This window comes from Nothobranchius furzeri, chromosome 11 (genome assembly GCF_043380555.1).
Source record: "Nothobranchius furzeri strain GRZ-AD chromosome 11, NfurGRZ-RIMD1, whole genome shotgun sequence".
Classification (NCBI taxonomy): domain Eukaryota; kingdom Metazoa; phylum Chordata; class Actinopteri; order Cyprinodontiformes; family Nothobranchiidae; genus Nothobranchius; species Nothobranchius furzeri.
This window is the reverse complement of record NC_091751.1, coordinates 32,312,847-32,337,391: the sequence shown is the minus strand read 5'-3', so window position 1 is coordinate 32,337,391 and position 24,545 is coordinate 32,312,847. Positions and strand designations below refer to the sequence as shown.

The 24,545-nt window shown below is 43.5% G+C and overlaps 1 protein-coding gene across 1 annotated transcript in view; it reads right to left on the bottom strand.

Annotated features, from left to right (window-relative positions):
- Positions 1-20,946: 20,946 nt before the first annotated feature.
- angpt2b (angiopoietin 2b) overlaps positions 20,947-24,545 on the bottom strand; it is a 44,426-nt gene continuing 40,827 nt past the window's right edge. Inside the window, exons 8-9 of the mRNA XM_070541491.1 lie at positions 22,090-22,220; positions 20,947-21,927 (exon numbers count right to left, since the gene is read on the bottom strand). Of these exons, the coding sequence (XP_070397592.1) occupies positions 21,767-21,927; positions 22,090-22,220 (292 nt within the window). The 3' untranslated portion in view covers positions 20,947-21,766. The remainder of the gene's footprint in view (positions 21,928-22,089; positions 22,221-24,545) is intronic.

Below are 24,545 nucleotides of genomic sequence, written 5' to 3'. Positions count from 1 at the left end.
TTTTCATTCACTTCCCTTTGCCAACTCTCACCCCCTTTCTCCCTTTATCTATCTGGCACTACTCCTCTCTCTCACTCCCTCTCCCAAGCATTGTCTCCAGCTCATTCTGCAGAAGCACACCTGGTACCTGAGCAAACACAGGGAGTAAACATGAGAATGCGCACACATACATTCAGCCTCTACAAGGCAGCATGTGGCCAAACTGCTTCTGGACAGCAGCTTTCTCTTTCTCCACCCTTTCCTCCACAGTGTCCCAGCAGACGTGCTTTTAGAGAGAGGGGACACGAATGCAGACATTCATTCTTGTCAAGGCAATGAGAGAAAAAAACACACACATGGTCGGTGGGCAAATACTGGCTGAACTGGTCATACTGGAACTACAGGACTGCATCAACAAATACACAACCTACCTGCCTGCCCTACAAAAGTGCCCTCTATAACTAAGTGAAGCTATTTAGAGAAGCTGACAAGTGGAACAGGGAAAGACAGCAGGATTGTGGGATAAAATCCTCTCTGCTGAGCTATGTGCAGATGAAGGATATAAGGAGTAAACAATTGAAGCTTTTCTCTTTTTGTCATTCATCACTTATGCTTCCGTGCTCACAGAATAGACAAAACAAGACAACCTGACATGTCCTTTTCATGGGCCAGAAAATGGAGCTGTCAAGTGGCAGTGACACAGGCCAGCCACTGAATCTGGATGAATTTCCCAAACAAAGACCGAGGATGCAGTTGAACCCTGAAGCCAGTGACATTTTAGATCCTCAGTTCTTGAGACATTTAAGATCCCAACAGATGACACGTTACCTTGGCCCGCTGCCTCTGATCTAAGATATATAACCTGGCATGTTGCAGAGCTAAAGGTAAAAAAGATGCAGGGTGGGTTGTGCTGTTGTGCAAGCAGCTGATGAAATACTCAGTGAAGTTGATACCTAATGACGGCCATTATTAGAGGCGGGAAAAATGATCTATTCTAAGATGCATCGCGATTCGGCCGTGCATGATTCTGCATCGATGCAGCAACATGAAATAATGAGATTTTCTCCCTATGTCTATGTTGATGTTCTGGACGGACAAGGACAATAAAGTTTTGAGGTTTTACGACTACTTCCGGGCGGCAGAGTTGCAACGACATGCACACTGCGTTGCCCTAGCGCCAATTTAAAACAGAAATGGCAGACAGGGATACAGGGTGAACATTACCAGTGATCAAAGCTGCAACCGTTACATTTAAATGGGATGTCTGGGCTAATTTCGGCTTTTATGAGCTAGACAGAAAGCTTGACAAGATGCACACTGTGTGTAAGGTGTGCCACACAATACTAAAGTACTCTGGGAATACAACTAATATGACCAAACGTTTTGAACGTTTCCACCCTGCGAGGACATCTTCAGCAACAGCCACAAAAACAGCGAGCACATCCCAGCCAACGACTGAAGAAGTGCTGACAATTTCACCGTCTGCTTGCATGTTTTATTGCTAAGGATCTACAACCATATCCTGTGGTAGAGAATACCAGGTTTCGCTACCTCCTGAAGACGCTCGAGTATCGGTATAACCTAGCGACAAGAAGACACTTCACAGAAACTGTTGTGCCTGCACTGTACAACGAAACCAAAGCCCAGGTAATGGAATCAATGAGTAAAGCTAGCCACGTAGCCATTACATGTGATTCACGGACGTCAACTGCAACAGAGTCGTACGTAACAATAACAGTACATTATATAAGCAACTGCTTTTATTAAGTAATGAAAAATGTTGTGTGAAGAATCGTGATGCATTTCAGACTCAAATCGAATCTTTAGGCGGGTAATTGGAATCGGATCGGATCGTGAGGCAGGTAGAGATGCACACCACTAGCCATTATAGGCCTTTTTAACACTGTTGACGGTTGGAAATGTAACTTCCAGAAGTAGCAACTTTTTTTAAAAATTCACCACAAAAAACAAAAGCTGTGGGATTTTCCAGCGTATCTCTGTGCACTAAATCCAGATGTCCACATCTTTTTGAGGGACTCAGAACTAAGATGTAAATAGATCTGAGAAGAAGCAGCACCTTGCCCCTGCAGGCTGCTGAAGTCATTAATATGAGCTGTTTTTGAGCCTCTTCCCTGAAACAAGTCGTTTTTCTGAACTTGAAAATGAAAGGACAAAAACTTTCTGTTGTACTGTGAACCTAGTAACCTAATAAACCCTTTAGGGAGCTGTTAGTTAATCACCTCAACAAACCTTTTAATTCTGGGTGGGGTCATAAAATAATAAAGACTTTATGGTAACTAGATTACATTTAACCTAGTGTTTTTTGTGTTGTAAAAATTATTAGAAGGTGTATAAAGTGTTCTGTTCATGGGCGGCTCCAGGAATTTTTACCAGCAATTGCTGCCTTTCAAAAACAGTTACGTAATTATTGTTATTGTCATTATACATTTCATGTCTATTCGAATTAAACTTCAGCAGGAAGCGCTTTCATACTATCTCACAGTTCCACGTTAACTCAGGCTCTTCTACAGTGGCTCTGAGTAACTTTGGCTAGAATCATTTTAAAACCATGATGTCCTTTTTTTTTTAGAAATGTTAATCAAATTCAGTAAAAATGCACAGGTTACCAGTTTATCAATGTTTTCATATAAAATTTCAACTGAATTTTAACAACAGAATGAAAATAAAACCACCAGTATTATTTTTAGATCCATCTGTATTTATTTCTAATCAATTTCCTACTAATATCAACATCCCATTAAAAATAACCATACTCTTGCAAATGTTATTGTTAAGTTAGAAACAAAATGGGATTTATTCTAAAATATCAACAAATCTCTAAATATTTAAGAGACAAACACATCACTGAAATAAGTCTGCTTTAATCTTAGAATTCTGACTTTTATCTTATATGAGACTGAGGCCTAGTCCACACGTAGCCGGGGTTTTATAAAAACGAATATCCGCCCCTCCAAAAACGTGCATCCACACCACCGCGTAAAAAAAAACTCTGTCCACACGTACCCGGATAAATACGTTGTTAAGGACATGCCAGACCTGTAGGCGGCAGTACTTCCCCCGTTCTTAACCTCGTCCTTCGTCTGTGGTCTTTCACAAGGAGCAGTAATTCCGCTTGCAAAAACAAACAAGCAGAAAGCGCTTGGACAATTGATAAAGCGAGTGCAGCTCTGAGGGCATCCATGCTGTCGGCTAGTGTAAACACAGGTCGCACACGTGATGTCAGCATTTTTTTGCCGCGGAAAGTGACGTTGCGGACCTTAAAACTCCGGTTTTGTCCGTCCACACGCAGACACCCAAAACGGAGAAAACGCAGATCTTCACTTTGGCCGGAGTTTTTAAAAAGATCCGTTTTCGTGTGAAAAAACTCCGTTTTCGTGTGGATGACAGGCCAAAACGTAGAAAAATATCTACGTTTTGGCAGATCCCCGGCTACGTGTGAACAGGGCCTAACTCAAGGCTTCAGTTCAATCCTCTCAGCATTTCTAGGTTTAGCTTGACCCAACACATCCCAGCACCTCGTCTGTGTTAGAGCATGAACCTGTCTAATTACTGGGAAACCTGCATTTGACCAACATGTTTTATGTGACTCCATTTTCTGCACCATTTCATATCAGACGCCTCCCTGTGACACGGAGAAATGACTCTGACAAACATCACAAAGACCCTGTCAGAGTAGACAGAAGTTTTTTTTCACCAGCATGTTCTCCACCGTGCTTGTTCAACTCATCTGTTTTGATGATTTGAGAGCACGCTCCACATGCTCCGGACCTGAGTTAAAGTCCAGCCGCTGCTTTCTCCATGCAGTTCATGCAAGATTTAAACACGAAATGGGCCGGTGCACATCGGCACGGAGCGCGCGTGGTGGGTGGGGGGCATTCCAGAGCAGGGGGTGCTAAGCCATTGCTCAGTCCATTTGGCGCCGCCCATGGTCCTGTTAGCTTCTGGGTTAAGACACTTCCCCCACCTCTCCCTCTGGTGGAGGTCAGAGGGATCAGTGGTGCCTAGAGTGCAAGGCAGGCCTTCACTGCTGCTGTGGCCTGGTTGTTGCTCATCACTGCCAGTGTGTGAATGACAGTTGGGTTGTAAAGCACTTTGGGGGGTTCTAGGACTCTAGAAGGTATTATATAAATACAGGTCAAAATCTTCTTTAAAAAAAATCTAATAACATCCTCTCATCCTCCTGGTGCTTTTTGTTAAAAACCTACGTTAAGAAAAACATGGTGTCTTTTTAGGATTGGGCATGAAGGAATCAAGCTACCAACCTCCCCGCTAGCTGAAGATGAATACTCTCCCTGCTGGGAAACAGCCTGTGGCTATAGAGCAGTATGATAAGGGCCTCCTCTTGGAGGAAAGTGGGAAATGGTTGTCTCCATACGCTACAATCTATGAACTGTTAAAGATTTCTCTTGATCAATTATTGATCAAAGCCATTACAAGTACTGTGAAAGCTGGGTGATTCATGGTGTGTGTGTGTGTGTGTGTGTGTGTGTGTGTGTGTGTGTGTGTGTGTGTGTGTGTGTGTGTGTGTGTGTGTGTGTGTGTGCGTGTGTGTGCGTGCGTGCGTGCGTGCGTGTGTGTGTGTGTGTCTGTGTGATGCTAAATGGACTGTGGAAAACAAGAAAAAACTAGCAACTCAAGGGCAAACAAATAGGAAAAGAGAAATATGAAGAAACAAAAGAAATAACTAAAAGAATGAAAGGAATAAACAACAAAGCACGCACTTCCCTTTGTGATTTTCTTAATGTAGGTCTGCACGGGTCCTCTTGTGTAGAAACATACCACAACTTATCTCTGAGAATGTTCCTTCATCACAACCAGTATGATGAGGTCACACTTCCATTCTGAGTGGGACTCGGGGATTATTTTCCCTCTCATAAGTGCTTTTAGTTAAAAAGTCACGTTGGCTTCGACATGACGCGTAGTGATGCTGGTAACGTGCTACCTAGTGACAAAACCTAGCTGGCTGAACCACTTTTATTTTACACTGAGGCGAGAGTGGGATTGAGAGCGTTAGCTACTGAATGTAACTGTATTCATAAAGTAACTTGTAATCTAAGTTACTTCTATGACCAGATAATCACTAAAGTAAGTAATTTATTCATGGATTAATCAGTAATCACGTGCTTTCAAGGTAACTGGCAGCAGTGGCAGGGTCAAACTGTCGTCTTGTCCTTCGTCTGATCATATCGTCCCGATTCGTTTTCATCACACCTGTGTTTGTAAAAATCTGGTGAAAACAAGGACATGCCGATTGTTGGTTCAAAACACAGGCAGAGACTTAGAGTACAGTATTGGTTTTGTTTCAGTTGCTGTTTCATCCTCTAACATTTGTCACAGCTCCAACTTCTGGAAATCACAGTTAGTGCCGTTGACTCCCAGTGATGAAATGTACATAGAAGTGAGAAAACGTTGTACAAAGTTAGTAGGTCCGTCCTTCCATCCTCTAAACTGATTCATCCTCACTAGGGTCGCCAGGAGCTGGTTTCTGTCTTTAGCAGTCATTGAGCAAGAGGCAGGGACACCCTGGACATCTCACCTGTCCATCACAGGGACACACAAAGACACACTGACTCACACCAAGGCACAACTTAGGTTCTCCAAACAACCTGACATGCATGTTTTTGGTTTATGGGAGGAAACCGGAGTACCAGGAGAAACTCACGCATGCACGGGGAAAAAATGCTTCAGAAAGGCTGCACATATGGGAGTTGAACCGACAACCTTCCTACTGCTAGGCTAGCATCTGTTCCAGTGTGCAGCCAATGTAGAAACAAATTAAATCACATAAAGTGCAATTAGTGCCAGGCTGCAGTAATGACAAAATGGTTGAGTCACGACTCAAACCATTGCTTACTGACAAGGCCACCACTCAGCAGAACACGAGTTAGTGCAGGTCTCACGTGCACAGGAAAAATAAAGTTTCTGACAAAAAATGTGGGTGTTTGAACATCACCATACATTAATCCAAACATCTTGATAATTAGGCATTCTTTCATAGCCTGCATAGCTCCAAATGGATAAAGAGGCTAAAACAAAACATGTAGTTGCTTGTTTTTAATGTGGACATGAAACGGATGAAGACTGAAGGATTTTTAACAGAGCTGTTCAACCACCATGCTTGACCTGTTGCATCTAAGGGAAGAATGACTTAAAGTGATGAGTGGGACGAGAGGAGTCTTCAGTGGTTTTCCTTGCCTTCACGAAGAAACTATGATGCACTTCTATTCCCTCTCTCTCTCTTTTTTTTTTTTTTACAATGTCTTCATAATATTCTGTGGAGTAAAATAACCCTGGAAAGCAAAACACAACACCTTCGATTCCACCTGGATGGTGCAAGCAGTGCATTGAGACGTTGTGAGCTAAAGAGTCAGAGCTGAATCGACTGAGCTTCCTGTGAAACACCTCAGTTATGTTTGGTGAAACTAGGATCTCGTGGGCATCTGGGGAATCCTGCAGCTCTGTGCTGAACTTTCGACTGTAAGACCTTTCTTCTGTAAAATCCACCTGCTGCAGTCAGATCTGATAAGCTGGCAGCTGGGCAGTCTTCCTGCACATAACGAGGACTGAGGAGTTGACACCTGTTATTTCTGGCCACCATCAATAAACCGATGAACAGTGCTGATTGGATAGATGAGATGTTGGGAGCAGCACCGGTGAGGAAGAAAAAGCTTAGCAGAGATGAAAATACTAAAGACAATTTAGCTTCTTTGTTGCTGCTGAATACCCTTCAGGTTTCCTTCCCTATTCATTTTGAATTGTAATGATTACTAGAGATTAGTTAAAACATCTAACAAATCACATCTACCGTTATTCACACTATAAGGCTCAACCTCACATGTGTGTTTGAACCTTCACTCAGGCTAACAGCTAGTTTTGCACCTTAACACAGAATCCTGTTCTGATGATGGGCCTCTTCAGGTACCATGCAGGTAGAAGCAGAAATGGATCCATTTGGCATTTGTCCATTTACATTTTATGGACTGGCTCAGCCTCAAATGTCAGATTTGTATGTCTTTTATGGAAGAGGCAAATGAGCCATTATCATATCCAAATTTACATTGATTACAGAAAAAGCATTCTACATAATATTATCATGTTAAAATGATAACGGAGGGGCTGGCCAAGATATATAAACATTTAAGCTGTGGGAAAGCTGCCAGGACTGTGTTTTAATGATGAATCGCCAGGCTGTCACAGCTGTGATGATTTCAGACGGCACATTTTTCTGTGTTCTGCCCACATGCTTGTGCTTCAGAGACTAGATGCTGCTTTGAAAAAGTTTAAAATGTTCCATAAAAATATTGCTTATATGCTCTCAGTTGAGGTGGCTTGGGCATCTGGTCAGGATGCCTCCTGAATGCCTCCCTGGTGAGGTTTTCCAGGCATGTTCAACTGGGAGGAGACCTAAAGGTAGACCCAGGACATGCTGGAGGGACTATGTCTCTCACCTGGCCAGGGAATACCTTGGGATAACCCTGGAGGAGCTGGCCCAAGTGGCTAGGGAGAGGGAAGTCTGGGCCTCTCGACTTAGGCTACTGCCCCCGCGACCCAACTCTGGATAAGCGGATGAAAATGGATGGATGGATGGATGGCTCTCAGCCATTTGAAGAAAGAGCATATCCATTGATTCTGATGGTATATGAATGTGTCTCGGTGAAGCCCTCATTTACTGCTTTTATTCTGTTTTATGTGAATGTTGTTCACATTTGAAAGATCAGATATTTCATTCCCAAGGCATTTCTGTGACACATCTGAGAACACTTGAGGTCACACTTTGATGACTTCAGCATTCGAGAGGTAAGACGAAGAAATTCTGTTCTGTTCCATATAAAAATGTCCCTGATCAGTACTTTTCAAACGACCTCAGGTTGAAAAGACATTAAAGTTCCGACCATTCAGTTAATGTAAAGACTGCAGCCCCCACTCAGCCTGGTTAGAGCGGATTTATGGCCTTTTCATCTAATCAGACATAAATTCACCCAGTTTTATGCAACCACTACCTTAAAGGTCTTTACAGCACTGTCAGTCAGTGATTTCAGAATGAGTACTCCTGTAAATTTTAGAAACCCCTACCAGAAGTGTTCCACTAAAACACAAGTACTACAGACAGCTAGCTTCACCAATCATTTTAGCAGTAAATATTCATGAAAAACATGTGAAACTCAAATATAGATAGTTTTGAGCTAAGACATCTTTGAAGGCCTGGCAGACACCCTATATATGTAAATGTAGTCTGTCCATGACCCAGAGACAGAGCTCGGTCTAATGGGAGGATTCCACAGTTGTCTTTTTTAAACTGTCGTTGCACACAACTAGACAGCGCTAGAACCAATCAGAGCAACACACTATGTGACATATTCATAGCAACATAAATCGTTAACGGGGCAGTCTGCTTTACGCCTTCGAAGAAGAAGTACGTGGTTGGAGGGATCAGTGGCGCCAGCGTTCGGTAGGCCTCACCTCTGTCAGTGACTGATTGTATTGTGAAGCGTCTTGGGGGGTTGTAGAACCCTAAGAAGGCGCTATACAAATGCAGGCCATTTTCCATTTATCTGGTCATATCATACCCGTCCTTTCCACTAGACGTAAAAGCAGTATGTAGTATGCTAGACGCATTTTACCTGTAAGCTTACACATCCAAATTGCACATTTGGAATTGGAGTGAAAGCGGTCCACTCAGCAGGTCACACAGTCATAAAATCACAGGAGAATTGCAACACCACGCAGAATTTTGGAAGCTCACACAATAGTAAGCAAAGAGAGAGAGAGAGCAGCATGTATCCAAAACGGTCTGTGGCTTATTTCCTGGTCTGTCTACCTTGTCTACGGAGGTTTAAGTAGGGAATTACATACTTTTTTTTTTTTTTTTACTAGTTAAGCAACTGTAAATCTGCACAACTTTAGTTTAGAAGTTTCCAGATGTTCTACACTGCTTTCATGCTGGCTTCATGTTTGGCCCAATAACGGTAGCTACGTTTTCCAACGTTTTCATGTCTGGTGGGAAGGAGGGGTAAAAACAGCCCAAGTCTTTAAAAGTCATCTAAGCTGATACAAAAGTCATTTGAAAGGAGCACCATTCCTGAATCGACGCCATCTTTGTTGCAGCTCCAGTGTAATCGGAAAAAATAAATAAACAACATCCCAAAACAGAACAACATGATAAACAGCCTCTATAATGGGAGTATTGCAGTATTCCTTCAGGGTTGTGGGGTGCTTGGGTCACCAGTCCATCACTGGGACACATAAAAGTCCCTCACACCTAGGCACCACTTTAGAGTTCCAGCCTAACAAGCATGTTTTGGTCTGTTGGAGGAAGAAAACCCATGCATGCATAGAGAGAAGACGCCAACTCTCCAGGGGACTTCCTTGCTTTGATGCAATAGTGCAAACACCTGCACCACCATGCAGGCAGAATGGAAAACCAGTCATAGACGTAGTTTAGGCATGACACAAAATTGGTCCAGAAACATGAATAATGACAGAATCATCACTGTGAAGGTCCCTATTCTCATGGGCTTGACACACAGGAGGTGACAAACCACTGCGATCAGCGAAACCCTTCGCCATGGCTTTAGTAACCTTGGCATGGGAGGCAACATGGGGCAGTGGCAAAAGCCATTGACATGCTCTGTTCCAGGACAAATAGTGAGTCTTTCGTTGTTTTGATTGGCCGTCGGATTGGAGGAAACGTTGGGTTATTATGGTTAGGGTTAGGGTAATGTTGAGGTATAAGGGTTAGGGTTAGGGTAATGTTGGGTTATTGAAGCGGCTCAGAGTTGAAAAAGCAGTGGAAATGAAGTCTCCCAAGGTTTTGCCAAAGTTAAGTGAAGTCTTACTTCTGACTTTACTATAGAAAACAGAGAAATATGTGACTGGGTTCATCTGACATTGCAAACAGAAAAAAAAAACAGTGAATATGAGACCACTCCAGCAACCAGCTTCCCATGCCGCTGCCTTTTTGCGAAGATCTCTATGTTCTTCTGTAGAAATGTTGTAAAGCTCTGAAAATTTGACATGGCAAGTACCAAGTTTTCCTTCATGTTTGCCTGGAGATGTACTGAGAAGCATCCTGTCTGCTCATTGGTCAGTTAAAAAAAACTCCGCTGATTGTTCCTTGTCTGAGCGACAGTGATAAAAAGTTAAAAATGTTCAACTTTCAGGGATCACGTCGCCGGCTCACCAGTGCACGACACACGCACGAGCGCAACATTTCACATGCACGTTTTTCGCGTGTCGTTAGCAGGAGGGAGACCCGCGATTATCGCTTTGTTGCGCATGTCTCACTGAAAATGGAGGAGAGGCAATGTCGCCTCCCACAGCTCTCATGATTAATAAACGACAAGCAGTAAGAGAGCACCGGCACTTAATCAGAACACAGGAATGAAATTTGATGAGCAAATTAAAACATGAAATGAAATATATTAATAACTGAGGTGGCAGATTTACGGCCTACCTCCCTACAAACGAAGCTGTAAAAATCAAGGCTTTATTTTATCACTTACATTTGAATATATTATAATTATGGAAAACTGTGTGTGTATAAAAATGATGAAAAATATTTAATTAGTTAGCAGTAGCAGGAGTTATTAGTGCAGCAGGTTGTTGGCTATTTTCAGCTCCATCCATGAAGATCTTTGACAACACACCGGTGAACGCAGCACTCAGAGAAAGTCTCCGTACCTCATAAAGTTTTCCAGGGCTGAAGTTTGGGTCGCCTAAATAAATGCTCTTATTAGCCTTTGTTCTTTTTTTTCTTTTCGTTTTGATCCGATCGAGCGAGTCGCTGTTCTGCCTAGTAACACAGAGAAGCAGCTTTACTGAAGGGTTTTGTTTACATCCATTTTAGACCCTTCATTATCTTTTTAGACACTTCATTATTTCTCTTACATCTGAGCTCAGCTGCATCAGCGTTCCCAGAAGGGCTTCTGCAACTTGACTGGAGTCCAGATGTGCTTATTTGATTTTGCAGGACATAATTAACAAGGTGCACGTCTGTCTGTCTAAGAGCTTACCTCATGGTTGTGTGTGTGTGAGCTTCAGAGGGAAACAATCAAGGAGGTTGTGATCAATCAGTTTCCAAACTCTTTACCTCCCATCCTCTACAAAGAAACATTATTGGTTTTCACGTTGAGCCAGTAGGAGGTTAGGACCCAAGATGCAGAAACCCAGAATGACACAAGGCAGGAGCGAAATCAAAGTAAAATCCTTTATTTAGGAAGAGAGTCCAAAATCCAAAAATCCAAAAAGGGCAGGAAGCCAAGCCTAAAGTCAGTAACCCGACTGACAAAACCAAAAAGCTCTTTGATGAGCAAAAACCTAGAGTTTCACGAGGAGGAACAGAACAACACTGACAACGACAATGGACCGACATACTGAGACACAGGCAGGGTTACATACACAGGGCTGGGTGATAGGAGACTAGGAGCAGGTGTGTGGGGAATGGGGCACAGGTGAAACTAATTAACTGAGGGAAGAAGCAGAAATAAGCAGGGGAGAAAACCATATCTAAATCCTAAACCAAAGCTACTAAAATAACCTGAACTTTAAACACTGTAGAACAAAGACTAAAGATGAAAAAACTAATAAGTGAAGTGACTAAAGGGAAACCTGAAGAAGCTGGGGACCAAAAGGGGGCACAGAAGATTAGGGGACACATGAGGGGAACCAGGAGGGGGCTGGGGACCACGAGGACACAGAACATTACAACTGGTTACAGAAAACAAACATCGCTAAAGGGTCAAATAAACCAGAGCCCGATGAAAACACAAAACCCATGTTATACTTTCATCCATTCATTATCATCATTTCATATTTTCTTACAATCAGGATAAAAATGTGCCGTTATAGTTTCCATTTGAACTGGAGAGACTGTTCATCCCAGGCTGATGCTGGGATCTACCCTGGTGTACCAAACTCTGACACATGGCAGTCTCATCAGATCACCAAATCTATCCACAACTTTACCATAAAGCAGGGGCTCAGGTGACATCACAGCCTTTTATGGATGATGTGCTGTTGGCGTCATCGAGCCAGAAACCCCAGCATGCACTGCAACTGTTTTAGACAAGCATGGTCAGCAGGGAGGAAGAATTGTCAGAGGTTCTCCTCAAACACGAAAAGGGTGAATAGCTGATGCAGAATAGCAAGGTCCAAGATGCTTCACAACAGTCATTCACGCCCTACTGGTGGTGATGAGCTACAGTGTAGCCACAGCTGCAGAGGCGAGGCTTTCCACACACATGCACCGCCGGTCCCTCTGACCACCACCAGCAGGTAAGGTGGGGGATGTGTCTACCTCCTGCTGCCCACTTAGGAGTCCCTGAAGAGGTTGTGGCTCAAACCTGGGGGTGAAATGCTGCAGAGACCTTACAGATTAATGGGATGAAGTAGTTGGACAGAGTGCTGGAACCAGGTACCAGATGGCTGGCCTTTTTAAGTCCGTTTAGAATCACCAAAAGGCCTGACCTACCTGTACAGGTCTGTAGAAAATACAGAATGTACACATGTAGTTTCCATTAAACCTGAGCTGTTTCAGTGAGCTCTACCGAAACACACAGTTTCTCAATCTGTAGTGAAAGCATGGTAACATGTTTGTAACCCCTCCTTTCCACCTGAGCCATGACAGAGCCGTCAGCAGCACGTTACTGCAGAAGCACATCATAGCTGCTGATAGGAACCGCTGTGGTCAACAGAACCTTTTCCACTGGAGCCATCAGCAGCGCGAGTCGGCCGCGTCTCAGGAGCAGCATGTCGCGGCCTTTACACGACGGTTCTATTTTCTACGCGCGACGCCTCTGAAACGGGTCAAGTTTGACATTTTTGGGAAAGGAAAGACAGGAAATCGGATGCGGAAATGGAGAGAAGCTTCCCGAGATTTTCAGAATAAAGAAACGAACTGCCTTCCGTTTGCTTTACTTTAAAAAAAAGTTATCACCTAGCTAGCGGTCTCCTTTGTTTTTCCAAAATGGACGACAAAAGGTTGATTACTGAAGTGATTACTCCTGCTTGTTGTTGTGTTTACTGACGAAGTCACGCGCGATTTTGCTAATGTCGCGTGACTTCGTGTTCTGTCGGTGACAGGTGCTCCCCTGCTGCTTCGCATCTCGTGGGAAGGGCCACGCAGCAGCTTACGCAAGCAAGACGTGCATCTGCTGCTGACGGCTCTGGTGGAAAAGAGGGGTAAGAAGCATCCATTGGAAAATGTAGTTTGTGTCTAAAATCAGTGAATATTCTGGTAGTTTTAGAACTGAAATGATTACATCCAAGTGAGGTAATGTGTTGAACTTTTCTCTTGTTCACCAGTCTTCTGTTGCCTGAGTTTTCACAACCTTTTGTAGACGTAGTCAGTCCATGAAGAGAGATCCACCCTGATACGGTATGCCTTGCTCTGTGCGTGTTTGGAGGAATCCTTGTGCCACATTGCTGCTGCACAAACTCAGCCCGTGTGAGCTGGTATGAACACACGTTTGTGCTGCTATCCCCGGTAAAATCAGTAACGACTGCTGTCAGGGCTGTAATGATCATACCATGTTCATATCTCACGACTTGCCTATTTCAGCATTTAGCATTACAGCAAATGCGCCTCTCAACAACCCCCCACCCGCCTAATGTCTTATTTAAACATCTCTCAGTGTGGGAATGCCAGCTTTGCATAAAACCAATGTATGAAGTGGGAGTATGTTGTTTTTGCAAAAGATGCACAGAGATGAAAACAGAGCGGGAGAGACAGCTTGAACTGAAAATGCCAGACTCTTCTACTCATGTCTGCTTCCCCCGATGACTGGATCACAAAATAAAGAAAAAAATCTGCACTTAAAATAAAAATGACAAAGCTTCTACTGTGTTTTGATATTTGTGACCTTTAAAGGAAAGTGTCCTGTCAAAGTCACCTGCTGATTGAAGATCTAAAAGGGATTCTGATGTGGTTCCTAATGCCGACTGTATCTTTCAGTTAACCATCTGCTAGAAGGGCCGAAGATGCGGTAATGAATGCAGAGTTATATAATCCGGAGTGTCGGCAGCAGCAGAGGAAAAGACAGAAGCAACACCCAGATCCACTTGGAGGGTTTTTGCACCACCAGTGCCCCCAAGTGGCCCGAGAAGGCTTCATATTCCTTTGTTTAAGCCTTTTAGAACGTGACAAGACAGCAGCTGCTTTGCCTTTTCTTCTTCTATAAAGAAAAACTCAAGCGACGCAGGAGCTGATGTATTGCTGAAGACAAACTGAAGAAACGGATGGTATTGCTTTTTCCTTGGATCGTTAAATGTCAGCAGTGCCAAACTGGTTCCCTCATCTTTTCTGCTCTCCTGCCTAAGCGCCACACCAGTTCTGCTATCGTCGCCTTCATGAGCCAGAGGCACCGTGGAACAAGAGTCAGACAAGGATTTATGAGCACCCCATTTTCTCCCCTCAACTTTCTCTCCTGGTGCCGCCCACATTTCCCTCCCTCCTTCTTTGCATCTGGCCGTCTAGCTGGGTCGAATGATAAATCCTCAGGCAAGTCTTTCAGCGGCAGCAGAGTAGAAACGACCCAGGTTACACTCCACTCACACAGGTTAATATACACAGCAGGTCAGCATGAGACGTGTAGGGACACACACCCTCCCAACCTCCTGTGGGCCTTCTCGCCCCTTTCTCTCTGTCTCATTCAATTGAGTTGAATGAAGGTGCTTTGCTGCCATGAGCATGTATCATTGGGAGGGTGGTGGTGGGTGCAGAAATGCTTGCAAACAAGAACTCAGTTCATGTTGCTGGAACATCATTAGGTTTACACTGTAAAATATGGTTGGCTCTTTTTTGTTTGTAGCTTTAAATTGAGGGCATCAACATTAATATATGGACAATGGGTTTCCATTGGTTCCAATAACAAGTTTTTGTGCTAAAATGGGAGGTGGCCACCACCGCCATTTCGACCGTGTCACAGGTTCCGTCAAGCCCAGACAATTCCATTAAAGAGAAGAGAGGAGGAGCTGAAGGTGGGGCTGTAAGGCTGGGATCAACTGGCGACACCCGATAGAACTAGCTACAAGCTAACCTGAAGCTAACCCAAAGCTAATGCGGAGGTGGGAGCTAAGCTAATGGAGGTAGCAACCTAGCTACAACCGGAGTTAACTGTGCACAACACCAGAGCTTCTGAGTCAGAGATACGCCGGGCTGACCGCTGGGTAAAACCGGGTGGAACACAGAGGTCTCCGAGAGCTCCACAAGCCGGCAGCCGCACAGCAGACAAGCGCCGCTGCGCAGAGCTGCCGCTGGGGAGAACCGGGTGGAAAGGTTTCCATCGCAGAGCTCCACAAGCCGTCAGCCCGCCGCAGCACACAGAAGCCATGATCAGACAGATGCGCCGAGCAGCGGGGAGAAGTGGCGTATTTTGGCAGTTCTGGCTTGCCATAAGAACCAGCCGTCAGCCCGCCGCAGCACACAGAAGCCGCGATCAGACAGAGATGGACCGGGCTGCGGGGAGAAACAGCCGGCATTCTGGGTGGAAAACATCGGTCTCCCGAGAGCTCCACAAGCCGATAGTCGGAACCCAGCTCCACCAACATGTTATATTTCAACCCATTTTCTAAAGTGCAGCATTATGTTAAATGCACTGAGTTTTACCCTATTACATTTAAATTTCATGGTTTAACAGTACATGTTAAAATCTAAGCTCAGCTCGGCAGTGACCTAAAATACATAAATATAATTTTACTTACCGAAAAAAAATGAAGTGGAGACTCCTTGGACGCTCTATTAGTGCAATTAATGCCACAGCAAGTCATTTTATCCAACAATTGCACAAAAAAAATCCAAAAAAGAATACACAAACACAGAGACTCAAAATCCCGGAACAGTTTCCAGGCCAGACCGAGGCTCTACTGAGGCCTTTCCACGGAGCTAGCTCTGTGGTCACGTGGTTCTGATGCTCATTAATTATACAGAATTTTAGGCTTTTAACACACTTAAACAGAAGAGTGAGAAAAAAATTCACCCCCCTCAGAGTTGTCATGAGTGTAAACTAGATCATTTAGACAAAGAACATGTTCTGGTACCAGGCTGTAAACATGTTTATTTCTGCTGTGAAATTGGTATTTTTAACATAGGAGTCAATGAGGATTTGCTCGCTTCTGACACCAGCCCCCAGCGGATGAGGGTGGAACTGCAATTTTTGGTATTTCCGGGTTGGGACCAATTTTAGAGCCGCATTGTGGGGGCTTGATTGAGGGCAGTGTGGAGACATGCCAGAGGAGAAAGGCACAAGTCAGTGGGTCATTTTATGCGTCCAAAGTTAGCTAATGGTTAGCTTAGGATGAATGAATGCTACATGTGGAGGTCCTGACAAGGTCCCACCTTTCATCAACCGTAGGAGTTATGTGGAAGAATATTGTAAAAACACAAAAAGTGAGCTTCACTGTTTTTGTCGGTTCATGCGTGCGTGTTCAGTAGAAATATTTTCAGTTCCCACCACATGAACTTTGATGTTCATTAAACGTTAAGCGCATCTACAAGTGATTACCATTAGAAGTCCACTTGATTCAAGACAGCCACCCCAGCCCTGCCACACAGATATGGTCCTAAGATTTGGTGTAACAGTTTCTTTATTTATAGGTTCTTGTTCTGTTTCCATGCCTGTCTGCTCTCAGTCAGCAAACCATTCTCACCTGTGCCTGCTTGTTTATTTCCAGCTCAGATCAACAAGATAGCCTCATGGAGGGGGCCATCGTCTTGAACACTGTTGATAACCATTTAGTCATTCTCCGCCTCCTGATGATAACACTTTACTTTCCTTGACATTGAATGTGCTACTACTAGTTTACCCGTTTAATTATAGATTCACTAGGATAAATACAATGAAGTTTATCTCTCACCAAATAGAATATTTACTAAGAAATCACAATGTAACCATAGACACATTATATGGTATATATGTTGTGTGTGTGTGTATGTGTGCGTGTGTGTGTGTGTGTGTGTGTGTGTGTGTGTGTGTCTGCTCTGTCTTCTCCATCCCCAGTGAGTCGTGGTGGATGGCTGCTTATACTGAGCCAGGATCCTCTGGAGGTTTCTTCCTGTTAAAAGGGAGTTTTCCTCTCCACTGTTGCTAAATGCTTGCTTAGTATGAGGATTGCTGTAAAGTCACTGACACTAGTCAGTGACTCGATGCAATTTGCTGGGTTCCTTATATAGGAAACTTTTTACTGATTGGCTTAATGAACTGACCTGTATTGGAATGTTTTATTATATGAAGGTCCTTGAGACGACTCTTGTCGTGATTTGGCGCTATATAGATAAACTTGAATTGAAAACTTGAAAGTAAACGAATATCTCACAAACCACAAGATAGGTTTTACTACTAGATGATAGATGACCCGCACTTTTCAGAAATTAAGCAGCACATGTAGGACTACAACCGATGTCCTTCATTAGGTCAACAGTGTTTAAGATGGCCACCACACCTAATTGGCGTTTGCACACAAACGTAGCTCTATCAGTTTATCGAGATACACTTTAGTTTTCTTGTAACCGGGTCAACACAATCTGAGAAAGGTGGTGAGTGCTGTGAGTCTGCAGGGGATCTTAGGACTTAATAGGAAATGAGCAGACTCGAGTAGGCTGTGAACTTTGAGCTTAACAACGATGGTTTGTAGAACAAGAAGGTGAACTAAACTCACTATTGCAACATAAAAATGGGTTTTTGGTTGAGAATAAAGTACTGCACCAAACAGAGAGTGCTACAGGACAAGCCTTAGAGGCTTCATCAAGAGAAAGTTGCCCATATTTCCCCCAAAGGGCAGGATTGAGTGGCTTATCTGCCATGTGCAGCGTCAAGTCTGGTTGTTGCTCACACTTCTGTATAGGTCCTCATTTTAGATTATCCAAGACACATTATTGATACATTGTTTGACTTTCCTTGTTGCCTTTAACTTTACACCTTAACTACTGCAACTTTAGAAAACAAAGCAATAATGTACCAAGCACTGCCTGCTCCCGCCTCTCAGCGTTACCTATCCACGAGTCCAGGTCCCATCATGCAGACACGGCAGCGGGAAGGAGCGTGTGGTGCAGCAGCCGGGAGAAACTCTGAGATGTTGAGTCATTCCTAACTTTTTATTAGCATTTCTAAACATCACAGTTGTCAGCTGTTTCTCTGAGTGGGGCTTTGTTAAATCAGCCACAGCCAGTGCATTTTAATCTATTTCATTAATTAAGCACTTTTCAGGAAAAATTTCTGACCCGTTTTTTCTTTCCGACTACTCAAAAATAAGCAAAAATCAGGAATTATTTCCACTTTTGGACAAAACTGAATATGTGGATATGTAAGCAATGGAGTACAAAGAGAAGAAAGCAGATGTTAAAGAGCTGAATGAAACATCTGTTGATTTCAAAGCTGTACCAATTACAGCAGGATGTGACTGGTATTTAATGGCAGTTGTTAAATGAAACTGGTTTCATTTAAAATATCAATAGCTACCTTTGGCACAAAAGCTGCTATTTGAAACATTTTATTAGCATAATATATTGTAAAACAGTTAGTTTCAGTTAGTGAAAGATTTAATAACACACTCCTCAATCATCACCTCTACAGTCAGCTTTGTTCAGGTCTCTGCAAATAGGAATGAGACAAGTAGACAAGCGATGTAGTCCACTCTCTGCTCTGCTTTACTGGAGCTGAACAACATTTCATTTGTTGAGCCAACAGGCCAAATCAAGTCGTCTTTATTAAAGTCTCTTTGATGGATTCACCTCTGGCCTCCTTCTCCTCCCCCTGCTGTGATCTATCACCTGTCCCAGCACTGGAGCTTGTGATAAACCTGTTTAGCGCTGGGGTCAGTTCGTCAGAGCAGAGCGTGGGGGGCGGGGCTACTTTTCTGCTTGTACAGTTTGGTAAATGACCCGGGTCTGCCTTTACGACTGGAAGCATAAATATGCTGTTGGCACTGCTGTGGGATTTGTGCTTCACACTCATGTTGGTCAACATTTAAAGTTATTTGTTAATCTTGTTTAATTAGAACTTATTTCTCAGAAGGATTTTTTCTGCTGTGAACTGCATTCGTTAACAAGGATTGACCCACAACACTTTGGTGACTGGTAGCACCTTCTAGAATCCTGGAACCCCCCAAGGCACTTTACAACACAATCAGTCAATCGCCCATTCACACTCACACATTCACACCCTGGTGGGGATGATATACAATGTAGCTACAGCCACCCTGGGGCGTACTAGCAGAGGCGAGGCTGTCGAGCACTGGCGCCACCAGTCCCTCCGACCACCACCAGCAGGCAAGGCGGGTTAAGTGTCTTGCCCAAGGACACAATGACAGCGACAAACTGAGCAGGGCTCAAACCTGCAACTTCCCGATCATAGGGAAAGCACGTTACTCCTGTGTCGCTGTCGCCCTTAACTTTGTGTTTTATTGGGAGCAGCTGGATTTAATCTGCAGTAGCTGAGGTGAATCACAGAGGACAATATGAGCAAATAAAGCTCAGGATCAAGATGACACTGGATCATCAGTGAGTCATCCTACACTTAGCAATGACTGCTGTCCCAAGCATCTTCACCAAAGTACACACCACTGTACACCAAAATACACTCCTGTTCACATACCAACGTACACACCAAAGTACACACAAAAATGCACAATGTACACACCAGCGGATACACCAGTGTACTCACCAGCCGACACACCAGTGTACTCACTAGCGTACACACCAGCATACTCACTAACGTACACACCAATGTACTCACCAGCGGATATACCAGCGTACTCACTAGCGTACACACCAGCGTACTCACTAGTGTACACACCAGCTTACTCACTAACGTACGCACCAATGTACTCACCAGTGTACACACCAGCATCCATACCAGCATATTTTCAGAATTGATTTAAATTTCTACATAATCATGTGATGTTTTTTTGTACATGCATTTTTATTTGAAGCTAAATGTAAAAAATAAAGTTGTTTTGGGATGCATTACTTTACCAATGAAAACAGAAAAAGCTTTTATGAGAAGTGTGTGAGTAGGACTGGGATATCTTACTGTGAAAAACCCTTTGAACGATGCAACAAACTGCATCAACAGATATAGTTCAGCGCAGCGCAGCAATTGTCTATTTTTTGCTAATTTTAAATATATTTTTAACCATTTTCTAAATTCTTTTTAATATTTTTACATTTTTTGTTTTTGTGAAGCGCCTCGTGATTTCTGTCATGGTCGGTGCTGAGTTAACCTCTGTGCTGTGCTGAGTCTTTCTGTGTGCAGGTGGGTGTGTCTAGAGAGCAGCTGCTGTCAATCTGCTCATCAGTGGTCAGGGGATTTAAGGAGCGCCGGGACAACTCATCAGTGCCGGATGATACTCAATTTTGGGTAGTATTCTCACCAGTTCCTTGCCTGTCTCTAGTTTGTTTTTATCTCCTGTGAACCTCGCTTCCCTGTACTTACCTGCCCTGTTTCCTCCGACCTCAGGAACTTCTCGTCCACCAGCCAGCCTCCATCATCAACAAATAAGACTCATCGGATTCAAACCCTGCCTGCCAGCCCCGTCGCTCACTCCTGACCGCCTGCTCTCCAACGCCCACCTGCCAACCTGGACATCTCGGACTCCGGTGCTCAGCTCCCAGCCATTACTTCTGACTCTCACTCGACCCGCTCAGCCAGCCTTGACTTACCCTCCTCTCAAAGCCTTCTCCAACAACCTGGAAACCAACTCCACTGGAACCACCCGAACTCCGACCTTCATCTTCACCTCCACCGTACACAAATAAACCTTTTTACTTACCTTCTGCCTTTGTGTGTGATTCTGCATGTCGTGGGTCAAAAAACTACAACCCAACATGACAGATTTCTATCTTGAGAGGCGCTATAGAAATGGTATTTTCTTCTTCTTCTTCATGCTTTAGGGTTCTTTTAAAAATAGAACTCATGTTTAAAAGTCTCACAATCTTAAAAAAGCTCAAACTGATTAAACATTCAAGATACACTTTTTATTTCACAAGCTTGTCTGTTAATCACATCACTGAATGCAGTCATGGCTGAAAACATCTCTGCTGTTTATATATGATGTCAATAAACTTTACAACAACTGATCAAACATTCAGCCTTTTAAATGTTTAAATGTGTAACGTAACATGTTTACACTGGGCTTAAACCTTAAGACTTCACTCTTCTCACCCTTCAGGGAATTTGTTTGCAAAGGTCCACATCAAAGCTTAACTTACCTTGTTCGAAATCAAATCCCGAAATGTTCTCTCTGTATAGAGAGGTCTGTCTGCACCACAGTAATCTGTGTTATGTACATTATACACATTTGGATTAATGGTTTGTGGGTTATCTCTCTCTCTCTCTATTAAACAGAAGCCACAGTCCGTTGAGATATTCTCATGTGTTTGCTAAAATATTCTTTCATTTTAATAATATTAATTCAAATGATTATTTTGCCGTTTGAATGGAAATTAGAACGACCAACCAACAAATGTCATTTTCCAATGGGACATGAATTATGTGATTTTCTTCAAACAACAAGATTTTCCTATGCTCAGTCCAAATGTTTTGGTTTCTTTGCAAAACCAATAAATTAGGAGTACATCAGTGTGTTCATAAAGTGAAAAAGGTGGAAAGTCACATGTCTGAAGCTGTTAAGGGGGTGTACTTTTTGGTTTTAAATCTTACTTTCTCTCTCACACCTTCATCTTTAAAAGATGATAAAAGTTTCTTTTCCACAAACCACAACGCTTTCTGGGCTTTGTCCTTCAGTTTGTAATCAAGAGCCAAGAGCCACGACATCAAAAGTTAGCTGGGCGCACCATCATGGTAGTCATGGTGGCCATGAGGTTCGGACCTTTCCAGTAGTACCACTTAATGCCGTTGTAGCGAACCACATTTGACGAGCTGGGGTAATAAATGCCGTTCAAGTTGGAAGGGCCGCAAGCCTCAAACCACCATCCTGCAGAAAAAGGAAAAAAGTCCAAATCAGCTAAAACGTTACACCCAAAGTCAGCTGGAGCTTCTTACTGGTGCAGAGGGAAAATGAAATGAAAATGTTGGACACGGATTACAGACAGAGACATATGTAGATGTTTAGTAGCATTTTATTGGCGTAGCATACCTCCTGATGCCAGCTGCGCGCACTTGCAGGTGCAGCGGTCATTGTCTCTGTCCTTGGTGCTGAACTGGCTTCCTGTGTGGGCCAGGCTGCTGGTTCTGCCTGCGGTTCCACCAAACCCTTTCACATGAAGGCTGGATTTTTAACAGGGAGAAAACAGAGAACACCATTTATTTCACAAACTGGTTTTTAAATCCCTGTTGGCTGAGAAAGTGGTACAGTCTGAAAACTGGAATAAAAACCATCCCGGATTCTAAATGCTTCTTTCATATGGAAGGATAATGAAGGGGCGACGTTTGAGTGGGGCTTCTTGATATAAGGTTTTTATTAGTCATTCTTTGATTTGCCAACACCAGTAGGCTCATCTGACTTCAGAATTTAATTAAAAAATCAAGCAAATAGCAGATTAAATAGGAAATGTTCAGATGCCCCTCCTTTTACTGTTTCATGTCATTTACAGCGTTGAGAATTGTTATTTTGGAAGAAGCTCTCGTCTACGCTGCAATGAATTCAAATAACCCAGTTTCAAAAAGATAATAACGATGAATAATGAATCCGTGAGGAATATAAAGGAATCTGCTCTTGAAAACCACGGTGGGAAATCGCAGCCTTTTTTAGTACACAAGGTAGACGCCCCCCTCCAGGCTCACATTGTTGCTAAACATCAATATGAAAACTAAGCAAAAGAAATCTCATTATTTTTCCTCCATGCCGTTCTTTGTGAGACAACCCTGCTTGAAAGCTACTTCTCCTCCAAGTTCTACAAGTTCACTTTCTTTGAGCAGAAACTGTATGTGTGTATTCCTGTCCATCCATGAGTGTGTATGCGTGTGTGTTGGAGCTGCTTTGATGAGAGTGGACGGAGAGGTCAGTCCTGCAGCACGTCCTCTCCTCTGCCCTGTAATTCCGGTCTAGTTAGAGCCAAGCTCCCCCCTGAGTTCTGCGACTCCCTCTGCCACCGCCTCCCTCCCCCAGCCCCAGGGCACTCTGCCTGTGATGACTAAATGAAGAATCTTCCTCTTGAATTTAGACGTTCACAGGTCAGGATAACGCATCGTGGAGAGATGCAAGAGGAGAGTTCAGAATGGCAGAGCTGGGAGATGGGAATAATGATGGAATAGCAAAAATAAAAAAATAAATAAAAGGGATGGGGGCTGGAAAAGTAGAAGGCTTTTCCTGTGATGGATTTGTGATGTGAAGAAAATTAAAAACTATGAAATTAGACAAGATGGTGAGGGTGGGCCGGAGGGTAGGATATGAGCTGTGAGCCGCGGCCTTCAGACAGATTCCTTCAACCATCCCACCAAAATCAGCAACTCTCTTTTCTTTTAACTGTTATCCTGTGCACTAAAAACAAGGAGAGTTTCAACAAAGGCATGCTTACTTCTTCCTTAACTTCAAGAGCAGCTTTCCTGGGCAACCTCAAAGTAAAAGGTGGTCTGCCGCGCTGATGATTTATGTATGAATCTTGTTAACTGAGTTTTAGGTGAATGCCTTCATGCAGCTCCAGGGACAAGGATAGAGCTGAGGATGAGTTTCTCTGGCTGACTACCTGCAGAACGCCACAGCTCCATCTTGGGAGTAATAATATAAATCCACAGGTCAAGTGAGCGTCCTTAATGTGCATGTAAAGTCGGTACATATTGAAGGTGTTAACACATCTCAGATGTAGCAAGTTACGGACGTGATTGCATTCATTCATCTCGCGCAGAATAGCCTCAAGCAAAACTGTGAGATGTTCGGTTTTTCTGCGCTAATTATGTGGAAGAAACTCAGGCAAATGCAATTGGCTGCCCTATTAAGAATCTTGGAAGCATACACCCACAGGTGATTAGGATTTGTCATCTCTTAGATCATCAGCCCAAATAAACACAAGCAAACTCCTGCTTTTATATAAATCTTACCCTGAACTGTTAAGGCTGTTGTTATGTGGAGGTTTGACTTTAGAGCACCAAACATAATCGTGTTAGTGATTGCAGGGTTACAGAGAGTGTTGTTTGAGCTGTCAGCTCCTGGCAGCAGCACGTATAGCTGAGCATTTCTGTTGAACTCCGGGGAATGCGGTGGCTTCCTGTGGGGAATTTCAGGGGCAGCAGTAGCTTGTTGTGATGTGAGAAGGAAAAAAACAGAGGCAGGGGAATGTCATTCCATAGCCTCCTTCAGTCTCCTCAGCTGAAGTGATGTTTCACATAAGAAAGGTAGAGTGGTGTCAAACGTTTTGAGGACCAGGATTTGAACAATTACTAATAGTTTAAAAAGATGCTGATTGTGTGCACGGTGAATAATACTTCTCAGTAGAAATGTATTAGATGTGACCATTCCTTCCACTTATTTAGTGTGAGGAAGGGGGGACCCTAGACATCCTTCTCCCCAGTGATACTCTCCAGCTCATCCTGAAGGATCCTAAAGTGTTTCCCAGACTGGAGAGGACATGCAATGCTGACACTGTGTCTCCTCCC